The 13,360-nt window shown below is 42.3% G+C and overlaps 1 protein-coding gene across 1 annotated transcript in view; it reads left to right on the forward strand.

Annotated features, from left to right (window-relative positions):
• Positions 1-6,588, forward strand: part of CFAP70 (cilia and flagella associated protein 70) — a 178,555-nt gene extending 171,967 nt beyond the window's left edge. Inside the window, 1 exon segment of the mRNA XM_030213232.1 lies at positions 5,401-6,588. Within this exon segment, the coding sequence (XP_030069092.1) occupies positions 5,401-5,481 (81 nt within the window). The 3' untranslated portion in view covers positions 5,482-6,588.
• The last annotated feature ends 6,772 nt before the right edge of the window (positions 6,589-13,360 follow it).

A 13,360-nucleotide genomic window follows, 5' to 3' on the forward strand; every position in this document is an offset into this window, starting at 1 on the left:
TGTAATTTTGTTTTTGATAATAGCCTCTACCATTTTCCCCGGCACCGACGTCAGACTCACCGGTCTATAATTTCCCGGATCTCCCCTGGAACCTTTTTAAAAAATCGGCATTACATTGGCCACCCTAAAATCTTCCGGTACCACGCTCGATTTTAAGGATAAATTGCTTATCACTAACAGTAGCTCCGCAAGATCATTTTTCAGTTCTATCAGTACTCTAGGATGAATACCATCCGGTCCAGGAGATTTGCTACTCTTCAGTTTGCTGAACTGCCCCATTACGTCCTCCAGGTTTACCATGAAGTCAGTAAGTTTCTCCGACTTGTCCGCTTGAAATACCATTTCCGACACCAGTATCCCACCCAAATCTTCCTCGGTGAAGACCGAAGCAAAGAATTCATTCAATCTCTCTACTACTTCTTTATCTTCCTTGATCGCCCCTTTTACCCCTCTGTCATCCAGCAGCCCAACCTTGCATTTGCTTTGACACTCCTTATGCTGCTTGTTATTTTCAGACAGTTCCATTTTCTGAAGGCGTTTTTTTTTTAGCCCTAATAGCTTCCTTCACCTCACTTTTCAACCATGCTGGCTGTCTTTTGGACTTCCGTCTTTCTTTTCTAATTCGCGGAATATGTTTGGCCTGGGCCTCTAGGATGGTATTTTTGAACAGCATCCATGCCTGTTGTACAGTTTTCACCCTCTCAGTTGCCCCCCTAAGTTTTTTTTAACCGTTCTTCTCATTTTATCATAGTCTCCTTTTTTAAAGTTGAATGCTAACGTATTTGACTTCCTGTGTATAGTTACTTCAAGGTTGATGTCAAAACTGATCATATTATGATCACTGTTATCAAGCAGCCCCAGTACCATAACGTCCCTCACCAGATCATGCGCTCTACTAAGGACCAAGTCTAGAATTTTTCCTTCTGTGGCATACCCTTTTAATCTTACTGCAACAATCTTCTACTTCCTCTGACATGCTTCCTATCATAGGGAATGTAGATTTCTCCCCAGGAGGGAGGGTGGGATGCGGTCTTTTGAAACCATCAACACACTTATGACCTTCCTGCTTCGGACCTTTTTTTGTACTGCAGACTTCCCATTATTTTGCACAATTATTATGTGGACAGTTAACATGGGCCTGGCTGGCATGTTGGATGATTTTTTTTTTTTGCCCTTTTGGGTCAACCTCAATCATTTGTATCCAGTCTCTATAAATTGATTTGCTACAATTTTCCCTCCAAAAAACTATGAGGTTATTGTTCAGAGATGGAATGAAGAGCTTCAAATCCATCTGCAACAGGCGGACTTATTTGCTGCTCTTTATTTAATTCCCCGGCAGGTACACAGTGCTATTCACAGAGAATGTCAGTTTCGGATGCTCGTGGGAGCAGTGGTGTTCCTTGGTCGGCTGCCACCTAGGGCGGATCGCTGCTGCACACCCTCCCCAGTGCATCACCTCCCTCCCGGTGCATCACCTTCAACCACCCCCCACCCCCCTCCAGATGCATTGCTCTTACCTCCTGAGGGTGCTGGGAGCAGCCAAGTGGCTGTCGGCTCTGCTGGTTCCCTGCCCCCGGAACAGGAAGTAACATCAGAGGGAGCAGGGAACCGGCGGAGCCGATAGCCACGTGGCTGTTCCCTGCACTCCCCTGCAGCGTGCACCTGGGGCAGACCACCCCCACCGTCAGTACACCACTGTGCGGGAGGTTTTTTTTCTCCGAAACAAGCCCTTTACTTGGGCTGTGTGACAGCACCTCATTTTGCTAAATGTGGAGGACCAGATGCGACTCTTTCTCATGCTTTTTGGCTTTGTCTCCTGGTTCAGACCTTTTGGGCAAGGTTCATATGTTTTTTGGAATCTTTATGAGGGAAGGCCCTTGGCCTTTTACTGTTGGCCATCCTTTCACCATTGGCCATTCTGTTTGGGAAGGTGGCACACAATGGATCACTCTCACACTATGTTGTTTCATAAAGCCTGTATACTTAGGAAAAATGCTTGTTGCAGCACTGGGTTTTGGATCACCCACCATCATTCTGGCATTGGAGGAACATGCTTCATAAACTTCTGGTGATAGAAACACGGAATGCCTGTTGCACCTATAAATGTAAAATTATTTGAGCGATATGGGGTATATATATATACAATCTCTGCCTCATAGAGCACGTAGCTTGTAGCCTAGTGCTCAGTGAGCTAAACTTATAACAGTGACACCACACCATTGCATTGGTTTTCATACATCTGCTCTTGCTATTTTGGTTGGGTGGGTTGGGGTTGTTTGAGGGGGGAGTAGGTATTGTTCCTTTGCTTAGCTTGAATACTGGTTTCATCCGGAAGGGGGTGGGGGGGGGGGGGGTTATAAGAGTCCAGGCCCTCCTCCATTGGTGAATCTCCTAACTTACCTGGGAGGTACCCTGTTGATTTTGAGTATTTCTGATAATGTACATGGGGAGGGGAGGGGTTGAGGGGGTAACTGTTCTTTGCCAGCTGTTCATGTTCTTGCCGTTGTGTTTGTATTTGTATATGCAATACAAATATTTGCATAAAACATAGAAACATGATGGCACATAAGGACCATATGGCCCACCCAGATTACCCATAATCATACTATCTAATAGAATAGGTGATGAGTTGCTATGGTCCAGATCCACCATAACTTTCTGCAATTATTGGAACATTGCTGCCCTCTAGAAATTTGCTGCTATAAATGCATGCCTTTGTCAGAATGTTGTTGGAGCCTGTGGGGCTCATTTTCGAAACAGCAAAAATACAAACTGATGCATGCTACTACCTTCTCTTACATGAGCACGCAGCTGTGGAATGCACTACCTACAGCCCTGAAAACTATTGACGAAATAACTTTCGCAAATCTCTGAAGACATATCTCTTCAACAAGGCCTACAAAGAGAACCCATAGCCTTACTAAACTACCTCGCCAACCCACCCAGTTATGAAAGTCCACCTTCTATACTTACCCGCCTAACACTTTCCTTTTTTTCTTCCCATACTTAATCTCTGTACATTGCTAATTGTATCTGATGTCCTGGAATGACAATGCCATAACAAAACTCTGTAAGCCACATTGAGCCTGCAAATAGGTGGGAAAATGTGGGATACAAATGCAATAAATAATAAAAATAATAATAACTATATATTTTTTTAATGGTTATTTGCTAGACGTTTTTTTTGCTCTGTGAGTTTATCTTTTTGGTGCATTTTCAAAAATAAAAAAAATGTCCAAATGAAAAACCCACAAAATCAAGCCATTGGGATGTAGGAGGAGCCAGCATTCTTAGTAGTCTGGCCACACAGACATCCCAGCAACCTAGGGGGCACTACTGTGGACTTCACATAAAAGGTCCTAGGTACACATCTTACCCTTACCCCCTTAGATTATATGGTGAGCCCTCCAAAACCCACCAAAACTTATTGTGCCCAACTATACACCACTACAATAGACCTTATGTCTGCATGTGTCACCTTTTTGGTGGGTTCTGGGGGCCTGACACATTTTACCAGAAATGTAACAGTTAGAGTGGATTCTGGACCTGGGCTCACTTCTCCACAGTACACTGCACTGACCACTAGGCGAATCCAGGTACCTGCTTGCTGCTGTAATAGGACTGGCCATAACATCTGAGGCTGTCATAGAGGCTGGTATGTACTGTTTCTTTCACATCTCTGGAGGGTTGGAGGGTGTCAGTGACCATTGGGGGAGTAAAGGGAGATCATTCCTTTATTCCTCCAGTGATCATTTGGTCATTTGGGGCACTTTTTTGTGGCTTAGTCATTATTAAAACAGGTCTAGACCAAAATGTCTTAGTTTAAGTCCTAGATGTTTTTGTTTTGTTCCATTATGGCTGAAAAATGTCCACGTCTTAGGACCGCCAAAATTCTACCCCTTGAGATTTGGATGCATTTTGCAGACGAACAGCAAAGATAAACATCTACAAAATGGGTTTCGAAAAAATACAGATTTGGACGTTTTGGTGAGAAAAATGGCCAGATGCTGCTTTATGCCACTTTTTAGACGTTTTTCTCTTTCGAAAATGAGCCCCACGGGGTCCTACAGTAGTCTGACAGAGGCATGCATATACAGTGGCAAACTTCTAGAGGGCAGCAATGTTTCAATAATTGCAGAAAGTTATGGTGGATCTGGACTATAGCATCCCATCACTTATTCTATTATATAGTATGATTATGTATCCCATTGAAAGAAGCTCCAGTAAACTGCCTGGAGCTAGGGAGATTCTTGGCAGTATCAGCCTACCTGCCACTTCTGCGGCTTTCATTATATGGTGGAGGATGAGGTACAAGAGCCAACTGCAGATATATGCAGGGGCGTAGCCAGACTTCGGCGGGAGGAGGGTCCAGAGCCTGAGGTGAGAGGGCACATTTTAGCCCCCCTCCGGCACCGCCAACCCCCCCCCCACCATTGCCAACCCCCGCCACCACCAACAACAACTTTGACCCCTCCCGCTGATGACCCTCTCGACCCCCCCCTCCCGCCGTTGCCTACCTTTGCTGGCGGGGGACCCCAACCCCTGCTAGCCGAGGTCCTCTTCTTCCGGCGCAAGACTTCATTCTGTTTCTGACGTTGTACGTGCAGGACATCAGACTCACAGAAGCAGAACAAAGCCATGCAGATCAGCCAGCAGTTGCTGGCTGATCTGCAAGGCTTCGTTCTGTTTCTGTGAGACTGACGTTGTACATGCAGGATGTCAGACTCACAGAAACAGAACGAAGCCTTGCGCCAGAAGAAAAGGACCTCGGCTGGCGGGGGTTGGGGTCCCCCGCCAGCAAAGGTAGGCGATGGCAATGGCGGGTTGGTGGCGGGAGGGGGGTTGAGAGGGTCATCGGCAGGGGGATCCAGGGCCAAATCTACAGGGGCCCAGGTCCCCATGGCCCCACGTAGCTATGCCACTGGATATATGCCTGACTTTTCTTGAGGTAGGGTTAGGAGTAGGTGGCACTACTAGTGCCTGGGAATGACAAATAACTAAAATTGCCAGTCTTTGATACAGTCTCACTGACTAGGACATGCAGCAGAACTTTCTGCAATGTAGTCTCAGTAAATGGTATTGATTAGTCTTCTCTGTATAGTATAGTTGTGCTGAACTGCATAGCCTTGTTTGATACATGGGGTATGGGACAGACTGTTATATTTCTTCCTTACAATCACAGTTTATTGCAATAAAGTCTTAATGAGTAGAATAGGGTCAGCAGCTTTCTGCAGTATATTCTTGTTCATTGGGATTGGCAAATCTAATTCATATGGTACAGTTTCACTGAACTAAGAAGTCTATTCTGATCTACTGTGTACCACTTGTTTCTATTAGGAAAGTTTCCTAATTAGTGATATGTCTAGGACTGATCTTTGTCTCTTTTTTTTCCCCATAAAGTTAAATCTCCAGAATGAAGTCTTACTGCAGGAAATTCACAATATGCAACAGCAAGTTGGCTTTGGTGATCCATCATTCTGAGCCACCACCCGCCAGCCAGTGAGCAGGAGGCCAGGATTCATTTATGAATAAAATATTAATACTCAGGCTCCTTCAAATATGCTGTGATGGCAGGAAATCTGAAGAAATATCACACATGAATGACAGTAGTTCAGGGGAAAGGGGAAGAAATATTATATGAGAACGGGATAGGGAAGAGGAATATATTTTAGGGAAGGAGAGGGTATGTTAGGTCATACCTTCCCTTTCTGTTTTTGGAAATATGTTTTTGAATATTCACATGCTATTCCCTTGTACTGCCTCACTCACTTCACAATGTATTTCTCATTTACACCACAATGTAGAGTCAAGGTTGCTCTGGATACTGGATTTTAGGTCTGAAGTTTAAATTAGTAATTATTTTTAAACATAAGAGTAAGATAAATGAAAAGATCTACAAACTTATTGGTCACTTCTAGACATGTATGAAAACGCTATGTAGGGGAAAGTGAAGTACTACGACTGAACATGTGCAGTGGGCCATAGTTTCAGGAATGGCACATTTTCTAATGCCGTCATATTCAAACTCATTAGCCTTTCAGCATGGAGCACTTGCTCTATCAAGGCAATACTCTTGTGCATTCATATATTTGCCTTTCAGAGTTGGCCAGTCCAATGCAGTAGAAGCACTGCTAAATAAGAGCATGGAAAAGGATGTATTCTATTCCTAATCCGCCAGATATTCAGCTAGCGGCTGGTAGTGCTTTGCCTGATGCCAGCGTTCAACCCGGATGTTCAATGTCAGGCCATTTCCAATGACTGGCATTGAATATCTGTGTTTTTCAATGTTGGCTAGCACACGATCGGTTGTCGATATTCAGAATTAACCAGCCATGGCATAGCGGGCAAAGGTAGGCCTGCTTTTTATGAAGCATTATTTGGCTGCTAAACCTAGCCGGTTAAGTTCCAAATATTGGAAACTGGTCATGCCCCTGGAACATCCCCATCGCAGGCTTTATTTTCAGTGCTAACCGGGCATTTTCAGCAGTGATAACTGGTACTGAAAATGACGGGTTATCCACCGAGATGTGAGTTAACTGATCAGCAGTAGGTTAACTCATGCTGAATATCAGCCAGAATGTGTTTTTATATTCTAATAAACTATTTTTGCTGAATTAAACTGTTGATTCTGTGAAGTTGAAGAATGTATTTATTTAATTATTTATTTACTTGTTCGTACTTATAACCCACAATTATCCAAAAACATAGTTTTGGTTCGATGTGGCTTACATATAACAGTTAGGAAAAATTACAGGTGAGTTGAATGGTATGGAAAACATCAGTTATGAACACATTTAACCATACAATTTCTTGAATAAGTAGGTTTTTAAGTCTTTTCTGAATTGAAGGTAATTTATCCTTCTTATGTTCTTGGGAATTGAGTTCCACCGTTTAGAGCCCAAGTAGTTGAATCCAACATTGTAGATAGATTTGTAAATTATGTTTTTACAGTTGGGTAAATGTAGTAATAAATATCCTCTGGTTTCTGGGCTTGTATTTCTTCTTGATAACTCTATCAAGTCTAACATGTATTCAGGAGTCATGCCTGAATATTTTAAACATAAGCGTGCTAGTTTTAAAAAAATAATCTGGCTTTAATTAGGAGCCAATGTAATAGTACAAGCAATGGGGTTATTCTTTCATATTTTGATTTTTTTAATATCAATCTCGCTGCTGTTTTGAATGGTCTACAATGATTTGATTTTGTTTTCTTTGCACCCCACATAAACTGCATTGCAGTAGTCTAATTGGCATAGAATCATTGATTGCACCGAGAGACGAAATGATTTACTGGGGAAATAATCTCTAATCCTTCTCAATTTCCATAATTTTTGAAACCTTTTGATATGACTACTGATATTTGTTTTTTCAAAAGACAGATGTTTATCAAAAATAATACCTAAGATTCATAGTTGTGTTTCAGTTGGATATGTTTGTTGGTCAGTTTTGAAGTATTGGTAGGAAGTGGGATTATGCAAGTGGGACACGACCAGGAATTTGGTTTTATCTCTATTGTTTAAGTGTAAATATTGTAGCCCAGTTTTCCATAAAATCCAGACTACTTTTAACTTTGTCCAGTATCTCTGAGATATCGATACAAAAGGGTACATATATAGTGACCGAGGGGTAAAAGGGGCGATCAAGGAAGACAAAGATGTAGCGGAGAGATTGAATGAATTCTTTGATTCGGTCTTCACCGAGGAAGATTTGGGTGGGATACCGGTGTCGGAAATGATATTTCAAGCGGACAAGTTGGAGAAACTTACTGACTTCATGGTAAACCTGGAGGACGTAATGAGGCAGTTCAGCAAACTGAAGAGTAGCAAATCTCCTGGACTGGATGGTATTCATCCTAGAGTACTGATAGAACTGAAAAATGAGCTTGCAGAGCTACTGCTAGTGATATGCAATTTATCCTTAAAATTGAGCATGGTACCGGAAGATTGGAGGGTGGCCAATGTAACGCCGATTTTTTAAAAAGGTTCCAGGGGAGATCCGAGAAATTAAAGACCGGTGAGTTTGACGTCGGTGCCAGGGAAAATGGTAGAGGCTATTATTAAAAACAAAATTACAGAGCACATCCGAGGACATGGATTACTGAGACCGAGTCAGCACGGCTGTGGGGAAATTTTGCCTGACCAATTTACTTCAATTCTTTGAAGGAGTAAACAAACATGTGGACAAAGTGGAGCCGGTTGATATTGTATATATGGATTTTCAAAAGGCGGTTGACAAGGTACCTCATGAAAGGCTACAGAGGAAATTGGAGGGTCATGGGATAGGAGGAAATGTCCTATTGTGGATTAAAAACTGGTTGAAGGATAGGAAACAGAGAGTGGGGTTAAATGGGCAGTATTCACAATGGAGAAGGGTAGTTAGTGGGGTTCCTCAGGGGTCTGTGCTAGGACCGCTGCTTTTTAATATATTTATAAATGATTTAGAGATGGGAGTAACTAGCGAGGTAATTAAATTTGCTGATGACACAAAGTTATTCAAAGTCGTTAACTCGCGACAGGATTGTGAAAAATTACAGAAGGACCTTACAAGACTGGGAGACTGGGCGACTAGATGGTAGATGACGTTTAATGTGAGCAAGTGCAAGGTGATGCATGTGGGGAAAAAAGAACCCGAATTATAGCTACGTCATGCAAGGTTCCACATTAGGAGTTACGGACCAAGAAAGGGATCTGGGTGTCGTCGTCCATAATACGCTGAAACCTTCTGCGCAGTGTGCTGCTGCAGCTCAGAAAGCGAATAGAATGTTGGGTATTATTAGGAAAGGTATGGAAAACAGGTGTGAGGATGTTATAATGCCAAAATATAGAACAGGAGAAGTTCTCTACGATGACGAATCACAGAAGGCAAAAGTAGAGACTAAAAGACGATTCACCACTGGAGACGTGAGTCCAACAGTCTTTATTATATCAATGATAACGACCCGACACAGGCCGTGTTTCGACGCTAAAAAAGCGTCTGCATCAGGGGTCAATAAATACACCAAGTAGTGAATGCAAAACGAGGAGTCCTACTTGTATGTGTGTTGTCAATTCACTGATCATGTAGCACTAATCAGAAAATGCTGGACGCAAACTATCAGCTCCCAAAATTCTTAAAAAATTAACAAACAGCTCACGCAAGCTGGCGTGAGCTGGCTCCAGCACACCACTGGCAATAAGCCCCTAATGCAGTCCACTGGTTTTCTTATACTAGTAGTGTAATTATAATCCACTTATCTTCTTGTCCAATGTAGAGCTAACCAGCATGTCCAAGGATCCAAATACCCAACAGGGATTCCCCGTTTTGCTGAAGCTGCGTCAGGGGTAGCAATCCTGTGTCATGACCACTGAATACAAAATCCGAGTAGGTAACTGAAAAACAGACGCCAACAAAATATGTAGTGGTCATGACACAGGATTGCTACCCCTGACGCAACTTCGGCAAAACGGGGAATTCCTGTTGGGTATTTGGATCCTTGGACAAGGTGGTCAGCTCTACATTGGACAAGAAGATAAGTGGATTTTAATTACGCTACTAGCATGGTTTTAAATGGGTTGAAACAGTGACTATTTTTGATTTCCTGTGGTATACACATGTGTTTGTTACTGTGTTGGAATTTCTGAAAAGTCAATTTAAGCACCCTGTTTAAGTGGAGTTTTTTTTAGACCTGTGATGATGAGCCGTGCCTAAGCCATATAACTTTGGTTGGTTGGCTGGGTGGCTTTACTGAAGCTTTTTTTTTTGCTACTTTTTGGTGAGTGCTTGAGTGTGTACTTCTTTCAGTGTACCTGTGCATGTGGTATTAAAACATAAAATGCTGTTGAAAAGTGACTTGAAGAAATAAATATATATATATATATCACAGAACTGGAAAATGTTGGCACATGACTCTGGACTTCTGCATGATGGTAGTTTTGCCCTCATTATTTAATATTTTTCTTTGAAATAGTAGTAATAAACAATATTGTTCATTTTTCTAACATACCACTGCATTCCACAAAACACAAAAGGATCAAGTTCCCACAAACCATCTTTCTCTTTTGATCTAGGCACAGGAAAAAAAAAAGTTTTCAAATGCTCCCCGTTTTCAACCTAGTAAATGTCAAATATGGGATATGAATGTCATATATAAATAAATAGAAAAAAACTCTGAATGTTGAGCACCTGATTCTCATAACATGATGTCTGTTTTAGTGTCCCATTATCAGGAGAAAAAAATCTCTGCACAAATATAACGTGTGCTATGGTGTCCCTGTAACCAGCCCCTCCAGCTCACCACTGATTAAGATTTATAACAAATTACTAGTCTACCTATGAAAAGTTATTCTGTTATTTTATTACATTTGTACCCTGTGCTTTCCCACTCATGCCAGGCTCAATGCGGCTTACATGGGGCAATGGAGGGTTAAGTGACTTGCCCAGAGTCACAAGGAACTGCCTGTGCCTTGAAGTGGGAATTGAACTCAGTTCCTCAGGACCAAAGTCCACCACCCTAACCACTAGGCCACTCCTCCACACACTTATTATACTTCCTCTTTGTACACCCGTATGCTGCACAAGTTGGCATGTTTGAAAATATAAGTGAGATTAAATAAAAATGCTACCAACAATAAAGAATGACAGCGTGGATGCAGTAGCTCATCATAGGTTTGTTTGCTTTGTTTTGAGTGTAGTAGAATGACAGCTGTATGGGAAAGGGGAAACAAAGACCAAGGAGATTTAATAGACAGGAGACCAAGGGGCCCTTTTACTAAGCCAGGTAGGCACCTACGCGCGCTCAACATGCATCAATTTGGAGTTACTGCCTGGCTACCGCGTGGCCCGTGCGATAATTTTATTTTTGACACACGTCTGGTGTACAGTGAAAATCGGGCAGTAACTCTGACTTGATGCACCTAGGCAATTACCACATGGTTAACGCGAGAGACATTACCATTAAGTCAATGGGCAGTAAGATCTCGCCAATTTTTATTTTGCCACAAATCCATTTTCTGCAAAAATAAAAAAAATACCTTTTTTACAGTTACGCTGAAAAATGGATCTGCGCGTGCCCAAAACACGCGTCTACACTAGCGCAGCCCATTTTTCAGCGCACCTTAGTAAAAGGACCCCCAAGTGATGTCAGCATTGAAACCAATTAAGTTAATCTCTATTTCCATTCCCCAGGGCAGCCTCATCCTTAGTACAACCAAACCTGTGAACTGCTGCATCCATGTTGGTATCATTTTTATTTAATCTCACTTATATTTTCAAACATGCCGACTTGTGCAGCATACAGATGTACACAGAGAAAGTATAATAACGGAATAACTTTTCATAGGTAGAGTAGTAATTTATAATAAATCGTAATCAATGTGTCATTTGGAGGGGCTGGCTATAGGCACACCCTAGCATGTGTTATATTTATGCACAGATTTTTTTTCTCCTGATAAAAGGCCACTAAAGGCACTAAGGTACGTTAGTGTTTTTAACGCGCTTACAATTAGCTCAAGCACTAACTGTGAAGGCACCTATAGGGATAATGTTGGCACGTACACATGGATGGGAGGGGAGGTCAGCGAAGAGAGATTCGCTGGACATGGATAGAAGGGTAGGGCAGGGGAGAGAGGAGAATCGGATATGGATGGGATGGGAGGGGAAGGGAGAGAGGAGAATTGCTGGACATGGATGGGAGGGGAAGGCAGGGAAGAGAGAATCATTGGACATGGATGAGAGGGGAGGGCAGGGGACAGAGGAGACATGCTGTACATGGATGGGAGAGGAGGGCAGGGAAGAGAGAATTGCTGGACATGGATGGGAGGGGAGGGCAGGGGAGAGAGGAGAAATGCTGGAAATGGATGGAGAGGAGAGCAGGAGATAGTGGAGAATTGCTGGACATGGATGGATGGAGGGGTTGGCGGGGAGAGAGGAGAACTGCTAGATGGAGGAGAGGGGAGAGAGAATTATTGCTTCATATGGATACAGGGGAGAGAAGAGAGAGGAGAAATGCTGGACATGGATGGAGGGGAGGAAAGAAAAAAGAAGATGCACATGGATGGAGATGAGGGAAAGGGAAGAGAGGAGAAAAACTGCGCATGGATGGAGAAAATAGGCAAAAGCTGGATCCACGTTATACCTCCTCCAGTCAATTCCATGGAGGAGGACCCAGCTTTTACTTAAGGATTTAGGGCAAGAAATGAAGAAGAAAGGAGGAAAGTAAAGAAATAAATGGAAAGGAAGCCCTGGAAACGGAGTTAAGAGAACAGATAGAGAGCAGCAGAATCTGAGACTGGGACCAATATGGATAGAAAAACAAAGTCACCAAACAACAAAGGTAGAAAAAAATCCTTTTATTTTCATTTTAGTGTTTGAAATATGTCTAATTTGAGAATTTACATCTGCTGTCTTATTTTGCACTGGGTATACTGGAGCTGTAACAGCTTACAGAAATTATTTATAATGAAAAAAAATCATGTTATTTTTTCTCCTATACTAGTATAATATTTTCAATGATGTCTGTTTATATGTGCCATGGCTGGTATAAGGGGAGTGGCTAATGTGGGTGTGCCTATCATAGGAGTTGAGCCATATGTGGTGACCCCGCCCATAATGAGTGCCGGCACCTTTTTTCGACAAAAAAAGCACTGCCTAGAATGTAAACCGCACTGGAAAGGAGATATTAGCGGTATACAAGAATTGAATTAAAATGTGAACACAATTATAATATTAATAAGCTTTGGATATTACTGAATTCTATTATTCTGTCTCACTGTATTTTCAGTTTTGGCACAGTATAAGTCATCACAAGGACAAAATATAAGAAAATATGTAGCTGGTCAGAAGGTAGTTGATCAGAATCTAGCCGGCTACATGTGGCAGGTCAGAATCTTCTGACCAGCCCCACATATAGCAGTGAGATGGTAGCCAGTTAGACTGTGCCACATGAACTTATTTATTTGTTGCATTTGTATCCCACATTTTCCCACCTTTTTGCAGGCTCAATGTGGCTTACATAGTTCCGTTTATGGCGTTAGCTGGTTCCGGTCTGAACAAATACAATGTGTAACGAATACACAAGGTGATGTTGTGGTAGAATGAGGTACATGTGTGATAGGTATAATTGGGGGAAATTAGGGGGAGGAAGAGTCAGGTAATGTCCATTACGGTCTTTGGTTACGTTGTGTCACAGGTATCCAAGTATTTTTATGTTGGGTCGGTGGGGTATGCTCTTCTGAACAGGTCTGTCTTTAGTGCTTTCCGGAAATTTAGGTGTTGAGCGTAATTTTTACTGCTTTTGGTAGTGCATTCCATAGTTGTGCACTTAAGTAGGAAAAGCTGGATGCATAGGTGGATTTGTATTTGAGTCCTTTGCTGTTTGGGTAAT

Source organism: Microcaecilia unicolor, chromosome 8, assembly GCF_901765095.1.
Source record: "Microcaecilia unicolor chromosome 8, aMicUni1.1, whole genome shotgun sequence".
In the NCBI taxonomy this organism is placed as follows: Eukaryota; Metazoa; Chordata; class Amphibia; order Gymnophiona; family Siphonopidae; genus Microcaecilia; species Microcaecilia unicolor.